Source organism: Melospiza georgiana, chromosome 14, assembly GCF_028018845.1.
Source record: "Melospiza georgiana isolate bMelGeo1 chromosome 14, bMelGeo1.pri, whole genome shotgun sequence".
Lineage (NCBI taxonomy): Eukaryota > Metazoa > Chordata > Aves > Passeriformes > Passerellidae > Melospiza > Melospiza georgiana.
This window is the reverse complement of record NC_080443.1, coordinates 19,469,210-19,486,528: the sequence shown is the minus strand read 5'-3', so window position 1 is coordinate 19,486,528 and position 17,319 is coordinate 19,469,210. Positions and strand designations below refer to the sequence as shown.

The 17,319-nt window shown below is 50.9% G+C and overlaps 1 protein-coding gene and 1 non-coding gene across 2 annotated transcripts; one reads left to right on the top strand and one right to left on the bottom strand.

The window, feature by feature from the left end:
• Positions 1 to 23: 23 nt before the first annotated feature.
• MAP1LC3B (microtubule associated protein 1 light chain 3 beta) lies at positions 24 to 8,690 on the bottom strand. The gene is made up of 4 exons (XM_058034396.1): positions 8,575 to 8,690; positions 6,078 to 6,133; positions 3,699 to 3,805; positions 24 to 1,508 (listed from the first exon to the last, which is right to left on the bottom strand). The coding sequence occupies exons 1-4, from the start codon at positions 8,612 to 8,614 to the stop codon at positions 1,334 to 1,336; spliced, it is 378 nt and encodes a 125-aa protein (XP_057890379.1). The 5' UTR covers positions 8,615 to 8,690; the 3' UTR covers positions 24 to 1,333.
• Positions 8,691 to 17,183: 8,493 nt separating this feature from the next.
• On the top strand, positions 17,184 to 17,256 carry TRNAM-CAU (transfer RNA methionine (anticodon CAU)). The gene has a single exon. It is a non-coding gene; the product is annotated as a tRNA-Met (tRNA).
• The last annotated feature ends 63 nt before the right edge of the window (positions 17,257 to 17,319 follow it).

Genomic DNA, 17,319 nt, shown 5'->3' with positions numbered 1-17,319 from the left:
AGGAATAACCACATGAGCCGGAATTAAGTTGGGATGTAATCCATCCATATCAGCACTGTATTAATTTTAAAAAAGCAACATTTGTATCAGTCGATCACGTCGTAATTACAAGTACAGTTGTCAGTTATGAGTTAAACGAGTTCTTACACGAACAGAACTAAACAGAGAACAAGCTGCATCGAAAAGTTCACGTCGGAGTAAAAACACAAAGGACAATAAAAAACGGGCAGGGGGCCCCGGGAAAAGGAGATGCATGCAAAGAGTGGAGGAGGTACGAGGTGGAGGAGGTACAACGCGTGCACCCCGCGCAGTGCCAGGCGCTGTAGTATTGCTTCTGTCCCCGCCAGAGCCGGTGACACCGGGGACACACGGACACCGCGGGGATCCCGCCACGCCTCGCTGACAGCACTAGAGAAACACAGGTTATCCCACGGGAGAGCTCCCCTCTGCACAGCCTGCTCCCTGCCCGGGACACAGGAGCCTCCAGCCGTGCCACAAATCGTTTGTTCGGCAGCTCTGGGCAGCCGCTCCCGGCCCTGAGCTGCTCCTCCCGACTGCCGACCTCCGGGCCAGGGGCAGGATCCTATGGATCACTGGAAGCCAGCTCAGATGAACACACAGGGATTGGGAATTCATAACAGACTGGAGTTTATTTCAGTGTTACCTGTCTGGGTGTGCATTTTACAGTTAGACACTTCCTAAATCTACGATAAAGCTGTGGTGTTTGGTATGAGTATTCCAGAAAGCGGCGCCGCCCCTGAGCGTGCGGCGCCCAAAAACCGGAGACGCAAAGAGTTGTCCTTCCCCAGCTCACCCCGAGCACTTGCCTTAACTCCCTGCAGCACTGACACGAGTCTGATGGAGCTGCAGAAGAAAAAGCTCCCCTTTGGACCATTAAAATGCATTTGCTCTCATGAGAAACCTTCCCATTTAAAACCAAAACATTTAAGGAATTGTAGGGAGAATTTCCAGCAAACTCACGGGAAACACTTTAGTTCCTCCCTGGTGCCTGTTTGCTCGTTAAAAGTAAATCGAGTGTCCCTTTCTCTGCAAGTGTCACATGCACAACTGGGCTCCTTTCATCAGGTCCAGACCTGTAAATGTGCCTGTGTGGAATAATATTAGGGCAGGTTTCAAAGCTGGAGGTGCTCGTCTGTACTGTTTAATAGTCACAAACAAGGCAAGGTGAGATGAGACACCTGCTAAAGCAAGACTATGCTAAGGACTGAGAGCGTAGGTGACATCCGGTTCTTTCCCTGGGGGGTGTGTGGGGAAGAGTGGGGGTGATGGCCAAGGCTCAACCCAAACCCTGGGCCAGGCCCAGCGGCGTGTCCTAGGCGGAGGCCGGCGCTCCAAAGGTCTCCTGGGAGGCGTAGACCATGTAGAGGAATCCATCCTCATCCTTCTCGCTCTCGTACACCTCGGAGATGGGCGTGGACACGCTCACCATGCTGTGCCCGTTCACCAGCAGGAAGAAGGCCTGGTTGGAGTTCAGCTGCAGGCGCCGCCTGGGGAGGGGTGAGGGGAAAGGGGGACAAAGGACAGATGGCAACTGTCACAGACATCTTTCATGAAAAATCCTTTCCTTAGGATTTTTCCTCCTGAGAAGCTGGAGGCCTCAGGAACAAAATGTAAACAATGGAATGCAACAGGTGGATCTTTGATTGGCTCATGTTGGTTGTTTCTAATTAATGGCCAATCACAGTCAGCTGGTTTGGACACAGGGCCCGAGCCACAAGCCTTTGTTATCATTCTTTCCTATGCTATTCTTAGCCAGCCTTCTGATGAAGCCCTTTCTTCTATTCTTTTAGTATAGTTTTAATATAATATATCATAAAATAATAAATCAAGCCTTCTGAAACATGGAGTCAGATCCTCATCTCTTCCCTCATCCTCAGACCCCTGTAAACACTGTCAAAGGCAATGGACAGTCCTCAGCAGCAAGGTCAGAGCAGAGAGTCAGGGAATGGTTTGGGGTGGAAGGATTTCAATAAAGCTCATCTCATTCCAGCCTCTGTCATGGGCACCTTTCCCTGCATGTCCCCACCAGCCCTGTCCCTCAAAACTGGGCTGAACTGCTAAATCCAGGCAGGTGCATCCCCTGGCAGAGCCCTCACTCAGGGGCAAGGCTGCACTCCAGAAGGGCACTGAACTGGAGGGACTGGGAAGAAGCACCCCTGGCATAACCAGGGACCTTTGGCTGGCAGCTCACTGGGATGAAAACCCAGAGATCCTTGGGGAGATTGGGAAAGAAAGGCAGAGCTTCCTTGCAAAACCTGGGCAAGTTTTAAACTCACTTTGTCACCAGCTCTGTAATGGCCTGGCTTTAACCTTGGAGCATCTTGCTCCCTCTCCTCCTCCTCCCTTCCCAAGAGAAGCACGGTGGGAAGGGCAGGGAGCCACAGGCTGCACAAAGTGCCTGGCACAGGAAACAGCTGATTTCTGATTTCCCTTGGATCATTCCAGCTCGGGGAAATGGGTGTTCCTGCTAAACTGCCTCCTGCAGAGCAGGTCTGCAGAGAGCAGCTCTTCCCACTGGATAAACCAAGTGAGAACAGCAGCTCAGGAGTGTGCAGCTGCCACCAAAGCAAGGAAAGAATAGATCAGAAGAGTTTCCTGCTGCTTCTACTCGCTGCTGAGGGGCAGCAGCAGCTGGAAACAAGGATTTATTTAGCTCCCTGGACAGGGACCCTCCCAAAGCCGCACTAATCACTCCAGAGACAGCAGGCTGAGGGAAGGCAGCAGCTCTCCAAGGTTTGGGAAAGATGGGCTTTGCTGTGCATCACTGGAGCTGGCTGAGGCCCAAGTCTGGCCAGTACCAAATTATTTATTAACAGTAAAGCCAGAGAAAAAAGGTGAGAAAATCCTTCAGCCTGCAGTTAACCTCTTTGCCCAGGGGCTTTCATGTTCCTGAGAAACTCTGCAAGACTTGAGCAACCTGGTTCCTGTCTCCAGAGCCCTCTCTGCCTTTCTGCCTCCTGCAGGAGCTGGGATTTGCCTGTGATAGTTTTTGTTTGGACACCCTGGACAACTCCACAGCCCGTGGCCTCCACAAACCAGCTCCTGCTGCAGCCTGACCAGCACAAAACAAGCTCTGGTTTTCTGCTCACTTCTGGAGAACCCTTCCTGAGCCAGCAGAGATGCACTTCTAGCAGAATTTCTGACCACACAACTTCCACTCGGGGCTGTTCCCCTCTGCCTTTCCTGTAAGCTGAGCAAGCAGCCAGGGCAGAAACACTCTGGCCTGAGCTGGGGTTTCCCAGGCCTCAGTGCTGTCACTGAGGGAAACCTCAATTCCCAAAGGATGCCAGGACATCCCAGCTCTGGCTCTGAGCCCAAACTCCCCTTCCCAGTGGGTGGCAAGAGGCAGCCACTCCCGAGGGGGACTCCATGGCAGAAGAGAGGAGGAATCCCAAAATAGCCAAGGCAGAAGGACCCACGGCAGCCAGGGATTCACAGCCCCACACTCCTCCTACAGCTCTGGGAATGTGATTTCTCGTGGAGGCAGACTACCAGCCCAGCTCTCTTCAGAGTGGGGTTTTTCCAGCAAAGCAAAAGGAAAAGCACCTTCTCCTGATTTGTCCTAGTGCTCATTAGATGGATTTTCCATTTAGACCTCCCAAGTGCATCAGGGGGGAATTAACAGAGCATCACAGACCGAGGTTGGTCAGTTCACACTGGAATCCCAGCAATACTACCTGATAATTTTGATTAGCTCGCTCATGTTGACATGATCTGGCACCAGGAACTTGGTCTTATCCAAAACTGGAAGCTGCTTCTCCCCCTTGTACCTTTCAATGATCACCTGAGAAGAAACACAAAGAGCAGAAGATGTGAAAGGCAGGAACAGTGTCTGGTGCCCCCATCTCCCCCTCCCAGCTCCATTTCCCTTCATCTGTGAATGCAGCATCTCCAGTCTGAGAAGCAGCAATCCATGGGTGGGTGCAGTTATCGTAAAGGTCTTTTCCAACCCAAACAACTCTGTATTTCCATGAGAATTAATTACCTTCACGTGCTCCTCTGTTCTGTTTGCTAGAGCCACTGCACAGAGGGGTAACACACAGGGATTTTACAGCACACATCCACAGCTTCAGTGCAATTTTAAGAGAGTTCCTTTGCTGCAGTCATTTAACCCAGCAACAAGAAAATCCAAGGAAAGACCAAGCCCACTCCCCTCTAACACACTGAGAGGCTGCCCAGGGCTTTGTGCTGCTGTACAAGTCTGCCAGATCAAGCAGTTGTCTCTGGAATTTCTCCAGTTTCAGGCCATCTCTCCAAGATCCACCACTCCAGATGACTCTGCTGTTCCATTCACCTCCCATGGTTCCTTCTAATACATGAGAAAAAGCTACTTTGGAAGAGTATAAACCCTCCAATTTCCAAATTAAGGAGAAAATTTCCTCAAGCACGCTCAGGAACCAGTAACTCTGCCAGGACTGCTGTGCAATAACCACTTAATTCACAGAGAAACTGCAGATTTCCCAATTTAAGGAACACCCTGCCCAGCAACTGAGGGTAGTTCCTGCTTTAGAGAAGTGATCTCAGAACTCGTGTGCTCCTGTTTCCAGGGCCATGTGGGGTTTGTTGATTTCCAGTCACCAGGAGCTACGTGACACCAGTGCCTTGGATCCTCTCCATGCTCATGGGGTCTGGCTCTGTTGATCCTAAAAAGCTGCACAGGTGAAGAGATGCTGATTGAATTCTACCAGAGAAAGAGCCTTACATCACTCTAAATAAATGCTGGCTCATTCTGGGTAACAAAGCCCCACTATTTTTAAGCAGTAGATATTTCTAACAGCAGAATGGAGGATGTTGACAGCACAGGAGGGATTTATTATCTGGTGTGACATTGCCACCTTATCTCATGCAGAACTGCAGATGACAATAACGAGGCAATGACTGGCCCAGCAAGACTCCAGGGAGGGAGAGCTGGGAGTTTGCATCACCACATCTCCAGCAAGTTCCTTAGGTACCTCTGAATTTTTGGTTGGAACCTGGCCATGGCTGATTTAAAGTGAGGGTTTTGCCATAAATCCCTGGCTTTCAATCTGTGATCACAGAGCTTGGGGACTATGGCTAAGTGGTCTCTGAAAGGTGAGGGAAAAAGCAATATTTGTCAGGAAACAGATTTGCAAGGAAAGCACCTTTTGGGAAAATGAAACATTCCAAAAAAGTCAGAAAATCTCTGCTGTGAAGTATTCCTTGTTCCAGTGCCCAGCTGCACAGGGAAGCAGCAGTGGCAGCTCCAAAGTGAAGGAAGGAGTTTAAAGCCCAAGAAAAGCTGAAAACCTTTCAGTTTCTGTTTCTACAGCAGCTTCTGTCAGTGAGCTTGCTCGGGGAGTGGGGACAGTTTGCAGCAGTTGGTTCACAGCAGAATTTCCACACACTGGGGTCACCAAATCCCAACACAGAGCCCAAGGCTGAGGGTCCCATTCAGTTCCCTCTGCTGAAAAACTCATCAGTGACAGGACACAATCCATGCCTTTTGCTTGAAGGATATTCTCTGCATTTTAACTTTGAGGATGCAGTGAATAAAATAAAATACAAACTTGGGCAGCATTTGGAGCTGAGCAGCTGAGGAGTGACAGGGTGAGGGGTGACATCCAGTGTGAGCTGGACAGCCCAGCAGCATTCCTGGAGACCTAAGCACTGGCCCATCCCAGGAGAAAAGGATTTTTTCTGATAAACAAATCCATCTCTGCCTCTGCACTCCTGTCCACTCTTCTTGCTGAGCCTCTGAAGACTCTTAATTCAGAGAAGAAAACCACAGAGAGAGGAGCTGAGTGCTCAGGAGGACCTCAGGGTGCTCAGCTGGGGTGTGGTTCTGTTCCAAGTTACAAAACACAAGTGCCGAACTCCGGAAATGCCACTTCCTGCAGCCCCTGAGAGCACCTTGCTGCACCACACCAACCGTGAGAATTGCTGCTTGAGAATGCTCCTGAAATCCAGGCTGAGCCACCCTCAGCTGCCAGGTTCTCGTGTGGTCTCCTCAGGACAGCTCTTTCACAGCTTTCTAACTGCAAAAAAGACCATCAGGCTGGAAACTGAAATAAAAAAATTAAAAGAACTGGACTTACTGGTATTTTAGTGGGATGCTGATCCCGAATCAGTCGTACATCTTCCACTCTTTGTTCTGCAAGGGATTAAAAAAAAATCTGTTTAAACATTCACAGTTAATGCTGTTATTTCCTTATTTCTCCACCAGTGAACAGAGGGACCATGTGTCAGGAAAAGCCAGAAGAGGAAATTCAGGCAAAGCAATTTCCAAATGGGCCAGCATTATCAGGAGTACAACCTCTCCTGTGACAGCTGATCCCCTGCTCCTTAAGCCAAGGTGACAAGCGCTGTGTGCACCTGCCTGGCACTCCTAGAAAGTGTTAAAGGAGATCCTTTCCTGCCCACACCCCTCACTTGCTGCCCACTGAAGCACACATTTCACCTCACACAGCTAAGGCCTCAAATTACACCACCCAAATGAACAACTAAATACCCTGTGCTATTTCTGTCGGGTCCCAGAAGAGGAAATGGTCAACAATTATTTGAGCCCCGGGACTGGCCCAAGCCTGGCAGCATCAGCTTTCCTTGTGTGCTCTCCTGTTACCGAATTCCAGGTTTTATTTTGACTCGGCCTCACCCATTGTTGCAGGAGCTGCTGGACCTACACATATTCCCCCTCTCTGTGCCAGTTTTCGGGATAAAGTTCAGCTGTCCTCAGACAGGAATATTAATAGAACAGATATCATGAACCTGGCTAAAGTACACGAGGCAGAGTAAACAGCCCAGCTGCTTTCAGGGGCTGCCTCGTTTGTCTGTCCCCTGCCTACTTTCACATTCAGTGAACTCAATTTTAAGCCTCTGTTCTGCAGCAGGACGGGGCTTCCCAGGCTGTTTTCAGGTTCCAAACAACTCCGAGAGAGATGATTTAGTGTTGCATCACGGCTTGAAGGCACACCTGCCCGGGGAGAGGAGCACTCAGGCCAGCTCCTGTTGGAATGCTAATGGCAGGACACTCAGCAATAACATCCCCGTGTCCGTGTTTGTGCCCATGGAGCACATCCTGCTCGGGAGCCCGGCAAGGAATGCAGCTCCCTGAATCACCGTGGGGAGCTGCAGGTGAATCAGGCAGAGCTCAGGCAAGGAGCATGCAAAGCCTTCACCTGAAACCACCTCACATCCCGAGCCACATTCCCACAGCAGGAGCGCTGCAAGGGCACAGAGCTCCACCTCGTTAAAACACTTCTTAAGATTAACCAAAAACACAAAAGGTGCGTGGAGAGAGTGAGACCAACCATCCACCTGGCGAACACTGACTTTTCAGCTGGAACAGGTTTGTTCACAGCAATGTTATTCAGCAGAACTCCCCGGAGCAGAAGGAACATAAACCGGGCAAATCATGGAGATTATTGTGTGTGGCGTGTTCAAAACCAGGCCCCAGTCAGGCACAGATAAACACTGTTCTCTGACGACAGTAGTTGCAGTGGCAACTGCTTGGCTGCCATCCTAGCTGAACTTAATACCTGCAACAGAGGCTGCTGACAGCCGATGGGGTCAACAACAGTTTTGGAAGGCTCTGAGAAAAGGGGTGGCATAAACACAGACTTTTGTCAGACCCACATCCTCCCCTCTTCCCTGCAGGGAACTGCTCACATTTAGCACAACAGCCAAGGCAAGGGTGGGCACATCACAAAGCTCTCTTAAGCAGCTTGACTCTAACCCAAAGGCAGGAAGAAAGGAAAATCTGGATCAATTACTTCCACCAATTCCATCTCACGTACGGGATTTTATAGTTCATGCAGAAATAGGTTACGCTGCCAGTTCGCGTTACCCTCGCAGCGCTTGAGCCTCCCTCCCTGACACACATGGGCAGATCCCGAGCCCTTTGATTGCTCCGGATCCATCCTGAGCGCACACACACAAGCGTGCCACGGCTCTATCGAGCCTGCTCCTTCTCCAAAGGCACTAATCTCATTTTCCCAGCCATCATTACACAGCTCTTTTCGATGCCCTGCTCGTTTTCTGAGCCAAACAGAGACAGGAGCCACACGCCCCGGTGGAGAATTGCCCTCCCCGCGCCAGGCACCGGCTGCCAGCGGAGCTTTAACGCCGCTGCCACTGGCGCAGAGGCCGCCGGACACTGAGCAGACACCGGAGGGAAGGGCAGGCCCGGCTCCTGGCACACACACCGAGGATGTTTTCCAGGCTCCTGGGAGTTTTGCAGTCGATAACAGATGATGCCATGAAGAGATCTCCCCACCGATCTCCTCAGCCGGGCACAGCACATCTCGCCACACCACAAAACCCCCATGTCCCGAACAAACAACCCGGGTAAACAACCCCGGAGCACGGGCCGGGCTTTGACTCCGCCGCGGCCCGGAGCAGGCCGGGGCACCGGGGCAGCCCCGGGCCCGCTCCGCCCGCGGGTCCCCGCTGTCAGCAGGAGCCGCCCGCGGACCCTCGCTGCTCCCACCGCCCTCGGCCCCCTCCCCTCCCCGCCGCGGCGATCCCCCCGCAGCCCAACGGCACTGGCAGCTCCGGCTGGGCCGCACCCGCCGCGTCCCTCCCCGGGGCGCTCACCGAAGGTGCGGCGCTGCTTGAAGCTCTTCTCCGAGGGCATGGCGGCGTTCGCTCGGCCCGGGCCCGGCGGCGGCTCTGCGCGGCGGCAGCGGACACCTCCGAGTGCCGGCGCCCGCCCCCCGCGCCGCCGCGGCCGCTCGGCCGTCAGCTGACAGCGCGTCAGCCGGGCCCCGCCTCGCCCCGCCGGCATCTTGAGTGTGGCACGGGCCCCCGCCGGCATGGCCGCCCGGTGACACACAGCCATGGTGCTGGGGGAATGTCACGGTGCCCTGGCGGTGTTCCTGCTCTGCGACACACGGCCATGGCCGCCTCGGTGCCAGGCTGTGTTGTGTTTAGTGACACAGCCATGGCCGCCTCGGTGCCAGGCCGTTTCCCTCAGTGACGCACAGCCATGGCCACCTCGGTGCCCGGCAGTGTTCTCAGTGACACAGAGCCATGACTGCCTCGGTGCCAGGCTGTGTTGTGTTTAGTGACACAGCCATGGCCACCTCGGTGCCCGGCAGTGTTCTCCTCAGTGACACAGAGCCATGACTGCCTCGTTGCCAGGCTGTGTTCCTCATTCAGTGACATGGCCATGGCTGCCTCGGTGCCAGGCCATGTTCCTCATTAAGTGACACAGCCATGACCACTTTGGTCCCAGGCCGTGTTCTCCTCCATGAGGCCATGTTCTCCTCAGTGACACAGCCATGGCTGCTTCAGTGCCAGGCAGTGTTCCTCATTCAGTGACACACAGCTATGGCCACCTCAGTGCCAGGCCGTGTTCTCCTCAGTGACACAGCCGTGGCCACCTTGGTGCCAGGCAGTTTTTCCTCAGTGACACAGCCGTGGCCACCTCAGTGCCAGGCCATGTTCTCCTCAGTGAAACACGGCCATGGCCAACTCGGTGCCAGGCTCTGTTCCTCATTCAGTGACACAGCCATGGCTGCCTCGGTGCCAGGGCGTGCTCCTCATTTAGTGACACAGCCATGGCCACATCAGTGCCAGGCCATGTTCCCCTTCAGCAACAAAAAAGAGCAATGTCCCCAGGAAAGTGGTGGATTCCCTAATGTTGGGCATTCCAATATTCAGCCATCTTGTCTAGATGGTGCTTTTGCCAAGAAAGGTTGGGCCAGATGATCCTCAAGGTCCCTTCCAACCTGGTATTCCATTATTCCATTATTCCATGAACTCGCTGGATGGCTACCTTGGAGTGGCCCACAATGTCCCCTTCAACATAAACACTTTTCTCCATGCAAAAGTGGAAGTTCAATGATCTGTCACCAGTTTGCCTTCACATTGGCATGGATATGGGCAGAGTTTACACTGGAAGAACAAAATTTCAGGAGCAGGTGCTCCGATTCTCTTGGAAGGCACCCCCCGGTCTCATGCAGTTTGTGAGGAATTGATTAAATCACAACTTCAGTCACAGATACCACGTTGTGAGTAAAACTGCCCAACTGTTTCCTGCTTAGCAGCTTTCTGACACAAGCTGTTGGCTGGAGCCTTTCAGCTGCATCTCTCTTTCTCTCTCTTTCTCTCACATTCATTCCTGGCACTGTGGTTTGAATTTAAGGATGATTTTGCATCAATAGGGCACAATCTCGCTGAACAATCCAAGGAACAGGGAGCTGTGACCAGGATTGTCCTTAGGGGTACATGGAGAAGGACAGCTCTCTAACCATCTTAGAGATTGTCAGTGTTTTTGCATTTTTGGGATGGAGAGATGCATTGAAGTTGGAGTGAATCTCCACTCACACAAAGGAATGAGGGTTCATGACCTAATTTTGTGATTCAAGGTCACGCAGTTCCAGTGGCCTGTCATTACGAGGCCATTAAAGATGTGACTAACAAGGAAATACAGCCCTGAGGTGTGTGTTTGCTCTGTCCATCACATCACTGTCCAGGTATAGCAGGTGAGACATGCATGACCAGCAGAACACTGATACATCTGCAACTTAAAACACCAATCCCAAATTCCTGTGTCGACAGGACTCTTCTTTATTTAAATGCCTGCCATTGAAAAAAAAAAAAAACAACACTTTCCAGGCTGAGGAAATTCCACCATGCTCTCAGAATTGTGTCTGAGGGCTGAAGGCAGGAGGATGAAGCCACATAATGTTATTTTTGGGGTGCACAGGTGCATCCTGGTGTCAGGGCTGACAATCCCAGGCTCTGTGTGCCGTGTGGTTTGCATCCACAAGCCGACTGTTAGCAGGGCTGCAGCTCGGGCTGAAAGCATCCATATGGTGCTTGGGGAGAGCCACAATCAGAGTATCTGCTGACAGGCTGGGCTATCACATGCTCCTCTCATAAATAATCTGCAGAGACTGTGAGAAGGAAACTTAGATCCACACCGAGACTCGCCTGACCTTTCCCTCCTCGGCGCAGCCCTCGCCCGTGTCTGCGTGTCGACAGCACAGACAGTTGGCGAGTCTGGATTTGGGGAAGGTGTTAGGAGCAGTTGGAATGACAGCATGGACACAGCCTTTGGGATCAGCTCTGCCTCAGCACAGCTCCCCAGCCCTGCTGAGAAAACGCTGCTTTGGAAAATGCTTTGGCTTCAGGCTCGGCGACGGCGCTGGAACAGAGCCCTTCAAAAATGGAGCCACAGAGCGTTTCTATCCTGGCCTTAGAACACTTTATAAAGCATTTAGGCTGAGGAAGAGGAGACTTAACCCAAAGGGGACATTACACGGTCTTCAAATATGCAAAAGGTTTCTGCAGAGCGGGAGGGAATTAGCTCTTCCCTGCATGCTGTGGGACCAGGATGAGAAATAATGAGCTTACAGCTTGGAAAAGGCCATAGAAATTAGGGACTGGGATAAGGGTAAGAACTGTTGAGCACCAGAAGAAATTCCCTAGGAAAGAAATAGAATAATCACCTTTGGATGTTTTTATTTAACGAGAAATTAGTAAAACATCTGCTCTGAAGAGTTCAGGGAGAATTGTTCTGATCTCAGGGAGAAGGATGGGGTAAATAATCCCCCACAGTCCCTGTCAGCCCTAGTTTTGCATGAGGCAAAGGAGATGTGATTTCCCAAATTTACCAAGCAGGTTAGAGCACAGGCTGGGTTTGGATTCCAGCTCAGATCCTCCTGTCTGCACCTAATAAATACTAATACTTAATAAATACACCAGACTAAATACTAAGTAAAAAAAAAATGCAACACAGGTTTTCCCAACTGTTCTTTCTTCCACAAGGTTGGGTTGGTGTTTTTTTGTTAAAAATCCAGTATGAACAGTGACTTCAAACAATGGCTGATATTCCCAGCATTTCCCTTGGGAAAAACTCCCACTTTTCCTATTTTTTTCCCACATGAGCTGCCTCACAATGAAACGAGTGTATTTCACATTCAGAATAATAAATCATCCCCTCATTTTTCTGGTACAACAGGACTGAAAAGGCCTTTTTTTTTTTTTTTTTCCAAGGAGCAGACAAAGCTGTTCCTCTGCAGTGCTGCACCCTTCCTGGAAGACAGCACTCTGTGTGGGGCTGGGAGCTCAGCAGCTGTCAGCAGTATTAAATTCACCAGGAACACAGAGAGAAAAGCCCCATAAAATAAAAGGAAGGACACTGTGCTGATAATAACTTGCATTTCAACTTGAATTAAAATACCTCCCCTCGGTTCTTTGCTCACAAATTGTTCTTATCGATCCAGCTCAGCTCAAGATTAATGTGGGTTTGGTTTCTTTATAAGTGTGCAGCTATTACCCAGCTGCTATTGGAGATTTTCAGGCAGAATCTGACTGTAGAGAATTGTTTGCAGGGCCTTAAAATAACTCTTCTGGGAAGTTTTCATCTTGAATTTGCCTCAAGATGGTGGCTGCCTTTAAGAACAAATTCCCACACTTCAAATTTCACCTTCTGAGTTAGGAGAACTTAAGGAAAAAGTGGTGAGAATGGCCAAATATCTGTTTTAGGGGTAGAAAAGTGTAATTTGAGAGAAGTGAAGCTAGAGAGGAACCTCACATTTTGCCTGGGTGGGTTTTCTCTGAGGTCGGACAACAGCTGAGCCTGTCTCTCAGTGGGTTTTGGAATATCACATGTTCTAGACTTTTAGACATGCTTTTTTTGGATGGCAAATCCAAGCCAACACACAGATGTGTGCAGTGTCATCACAAAAGCATGATTTTCATAGAATGTTTGGCCAAAATCTCCCCCTGCAAGAAGAATTGCCCAAGACATTGCTGGGTACCATAACTGACGTCCGTTCCTGCTGTTCCCGCTGTTGCAGCAAACAGCTCTTGGCTGCAGGATCAGGTTCGAAATGGGAGATGTTGCTTGATGGAACACGGTGAATCAGTTGGTGTGAGCAGCACTGAGCTGTGTTTGTGTACTGATTTCACTCACAAAATCCATAACATCTTGGCGAGCAGCAGCGACAGCGCGGGAGGCAGAGCGGGGAAGCCGTGGAATAACCCAGCGTGGAACAAGGTCTTCCCCTGGATTTGATATCTCTAGGATTGAAGCAATCCCTCACGTGTTCAAATATTAGCTGAGCACTGTGTTGCCTGTGGTTCAGAAAGCACTGTCCTCACTGATGTTGAGAGGTTCTGGGGTTGCACAACCACAGAGCAGCGGCCAGGAGTAGCACCCCAACACCTGACCCCTCCAGAGCAGGAGAATCCTTCTGCCAGCTGAGCTGCTCCAGGTGTTGGACAGAGCTAAATTGTTCAGGCTGCACTGGGGCCAAATCTGGAGGGACAAGAACTGTTTGTGGCAGAAGTGTTGTGATGTCTTGGGTGACTCCAGACACTCACAGCCTTTAGATTGACTGATTCCTCATGGAAGCAAGGACAGCACATTGAAGAAAGATCATACCCTCTTCCATAAGTCATAGAATCATGGGATGTTTGGGCTTGGAAGGTTGGAAGTGACCTTAAAAGTTTGGCTTGGAAGGGGCCTTTAAACTCATCCACTGCCAACCCCCTGCTGTGGCAGGGACACCTTCAACTATCCCAGGTGTCTCCAAGGGGACACTTCTAGGCATGAGGCACTCACAGCTTCTCTGGGAACCTGTTCAGGGTCTCACCACCCTCCCAGGGAGGAATTCCTTCCCAATATCCCATCTATCCCTGCCCTCCTGCCCCTTAAAGAGAGGGCATGGAGCTCTGCTCTAAAGCAGAAGGAGGTGACCACTTCCTGAGCCATCAGCAGCTTTTCTGCACTGCTCTGGATTTCCCCTGAAGAGCCCAGCCTGTCCAATGCTGTTTATCCTGCAAATCTGGTGAGATTAATGTCCACAAATCAAGGAAGTGGGAAATCATAGACCCAGGACAAGAAGAGCTGTTTTCCAGCTTAAAATACACACATGACTAAAACAAAACTCTTCAGCCTTTCTATTTGGGATATTCTCTCTTTGATGTGTCCTCCCTCCAAGGATGGGAGCAGTTTTTTAGGAGGCAGGAGCAGTCTTTGTTTTTTATTACAAAGCAGAAATCTCAGTGTAGGCTCCTGCCAAAAAAACATGCTGCAAATACTCTCAGTGGCAAACAGGGCTTGCAGACAGGGTTTGTTCATCTGTCTCGGCCTGCCTTGCCATACTTTTCTGTCCCTCTTGCCAAATGGAAAATAAATCATTCTGCCCTCTCTGTTCTGGTTATAATTGGCTGGATATGCCATCAGCTGCCTCATCCCTGCTCAGAGCCTGGGAAGGCATAAACACTTCCAGGATTACAGAAAATGAGGACACTAACTTTGGGACCCATCCAAAGCCCTTTAGTGGGTGTGAAGACTAATTGGCTACAGCGAGAGCTGCATCAGCTCCTTAATTGCTGAGGGGAAATGAAACAATAACATTTCCCCTTTCCCTACATCCTTTTCCAAGAGCCCTGTGGTAAGGGCTGCGAGCTGCCTGCTTCAGACAGCAGCACTGGAGAGCTCCAGGCCATTACTCGGGAATGTTTTCCAAGGAAGGTGCTCAGACAGTGCCACAGAGGATGGGAGATGATGATAACGCACTTTTCCTGTTTTCCCTACTGTCACAAACAAAGCTGCTTGATTCAGATAATGGGTTTGGTGAGATAGGGGAGAAAGCAGCAATTTTAGGCTTTAATGACTGAAGTTGAAGGTGATATTCAGTTATAACCTCCCTGTTGCACACCAGGTGTCCATCTTCTGGCCCTCAAGGACCTTGGAAATTGGAGACAGCAATTGTTTCTCCTCTCTGATGTGATGAAGGGCTGGCATTCCCTCACTCTGTCCTGTTAGAAGGGAAAACACGGTGACTGGGAGCTCTGTGAGCTTTGCCTCAGGCTTTGCTGGGCTCTGGCTGGCATCGGTGTGGGATGGAGGTGGACACTGCCTTCTCCCTTTGCCCTTCCTCGTCTGCAGGAAATCAGCACGGGGCAGTGGAGCTCCGTGGGAATTGGCATGGATTTGTGATGGGCTGTCCATCACAGCCCTTTCCAACCCTGCCTTCTGCTGACTTGGACAGCAAGGGGGTCAGTGGCCCAAGGGAAGGCTGATGGATGAGAAATGTGGCTCAGCACCCATGGAGCCAAGGTGGGTGTCAGGTTGTAGGGGTCAGGTGGGTGAGGGAAAGGGGAGAAGGTTGTGGGGTGATTAGGCAGCAGGAACATTCAGTGAGAAAGGAGAAAGTTCAGATAAAAATATAAAAGCAAAAGAGGGGAAAGCATGTGTGTGCTGTAGACTGCTGTGGTTCTGCTCCAGGCAATGTCACCCAGGACATCTTTTGTTTCATTCACACAAAAATCCTTGCCATCAGTGCTTTCCCCTGTCCCCTCCATGAACCCTTCACTTCCTAAACAAACAGACGTGACAAGGCCTTTGAAAGCTGTGTCAGAACCTTTAAGTACCAGCTGAGCATAATGTAAGGTGGGGAAAGGCAGTGGTTCCCTACAGGTGGAAAACAGCTCCGGCCGTATTTCCAAAGCCCTGATGTTTGCTTTACATGACTCACTGCCCATGTGCCTTGGTGTAGATGCTTGGAGCAGCTTTTTGTAATGTAATCAGAGCTGTGGGCACTCCATTTGTCCATCACTGAGGCCCCAAAGGATTAGCACAGCACTAAAAATGACACCTCATCCTGCCTGTGGGCAGAGTCAGGGGGTGGAATGCAGAGGTTCAGCCTGGGGAAGCTGAGCATTTATTCATCCCAGGGCTGGAGCAATGTTGTTTGTACCATGAGCCAGCCTGGACTCATCATGTCATCATCCCATATCCAGATCCTTGGCAATCAGGTCCTGACCCTGATAACACCACCTGCCCATCAGACCCGTGGCAAAATCTGTGGGCAGCTCGAGCATCTCATGTGCTCTGGCGAGACCATGAAGGACTGTGAGCAGTAGGACAAGGAGGGTGATGCTCCCCTCTTCTCTGCTCTCATGAAATCCCACTGGAGCTCTGTGCCTATCCCTGGAGCCCTCAGTGTAAGGAGGATGTGGAGCTGCTGGAGAGAGCCCAGAGGAGCCAGGGAGCTGCTCCAAAAGCTGGGAAAACTCTGCTCTGCTGGGAGAGTTGGGGGTGCTCACCTGGAGAGGAGAAGGCTCCAGTGAGAGCTCAGAGCCCCTCAAGGGGCTCCAGGAGAGCTGGAGAGGGACTGGGGACAAGGGATGGAGGGAATGGCTTCCACTGCCAGAGGGCATGGAAGTATGGGATATTGGAAATAGGAATTGTTCCCTGGGGAGGTGCCCAGAGCAGCTGTGGCTGCCCCTGGATCCCAGCCAGTGCCCAAGGCCAGATTGGACAGAGCTTGGAGCACCCTGGAACAGTGGAAGGTGTCCCTGCCATGGCAGGGGGTGGAATGAGATGATTTTAAGGTCCTTTCCAACCCAAACCATTGTGGGATTCTACAGTGTCCAAAGGTGCGTTCCTCCTTCATCCTCTGCCATCTCCTTGCTCTGCAGAGCAGCCTCCCTGCAGCGATTCTCGTGGGCGATGCTCTCAGACTTTCTGCATCAATTAAATCTCTGTTTTCCCTTCTTCTGCCAGTTTGGGGATTTGTTGCTCGATTGTCATGGCGACTGCATCCGTGGGACCCTCACTGAGGGTGAGGCTCCTGCATTAGGATTCAGGGCAGCACTTCAGCCAGCATCACTGGGGACCCTCTTGTGCTCAGCACTCTCTGAGAGCAGGGAGCTCATTCCACTGCAGAAATCCCAGCTGAACAGCGTCTCTTCACAGCAAACGAGGCTGCCTCTAATTTTTGTTAATTATGTGGAAGCAATTTGATTTCTTCGTGAGCCTGTTGTCAGCACAGCCCTCACAGTCTATTCCTGGCCAGCAGGATGAGGATGCTTAAGAACCCCAAAGGACTCTGCAGCTGTTTTGCAGAACAACATGGAATACAAAAGGAGCCATTTCCAAAATAAATAAAAAAATACAAAAAAAGACAAAACACAAGATATTTCTTGCAGAGCACTGTGGGAAAGAGGAGCCATTTTCGAAAAGACATGAGGTCTGGCTGGCAGAGAAGCAGGGGAAAGAAGGAATGGGGGAAAGAACAATGAAACGATCAAAAGAGGTGCAGAAAATGAGATTTTTTGTAAGGAAAGAGGTTTCTCAGGCAGCACGCCGGGAATGGCGGTGAAGACAAGAGCACCAAGAATGGCCCGGGAAGGCGGAGGCCGAGAACAAGAGCCATGCGCGCAAGCCAGATTCTCGAGGAGCCTCGTTAGCGCAGTAGGTAGCGCGTCAGTCTCATAATCTGAAGGTCGTGAGTTCGATCCTCACACGGGGCAAAGACGGTTTCCTCCTTTTTTTTTTCTCTTCCCTCTCCCGCAGCCAGACTTTCCCAAGGAAAG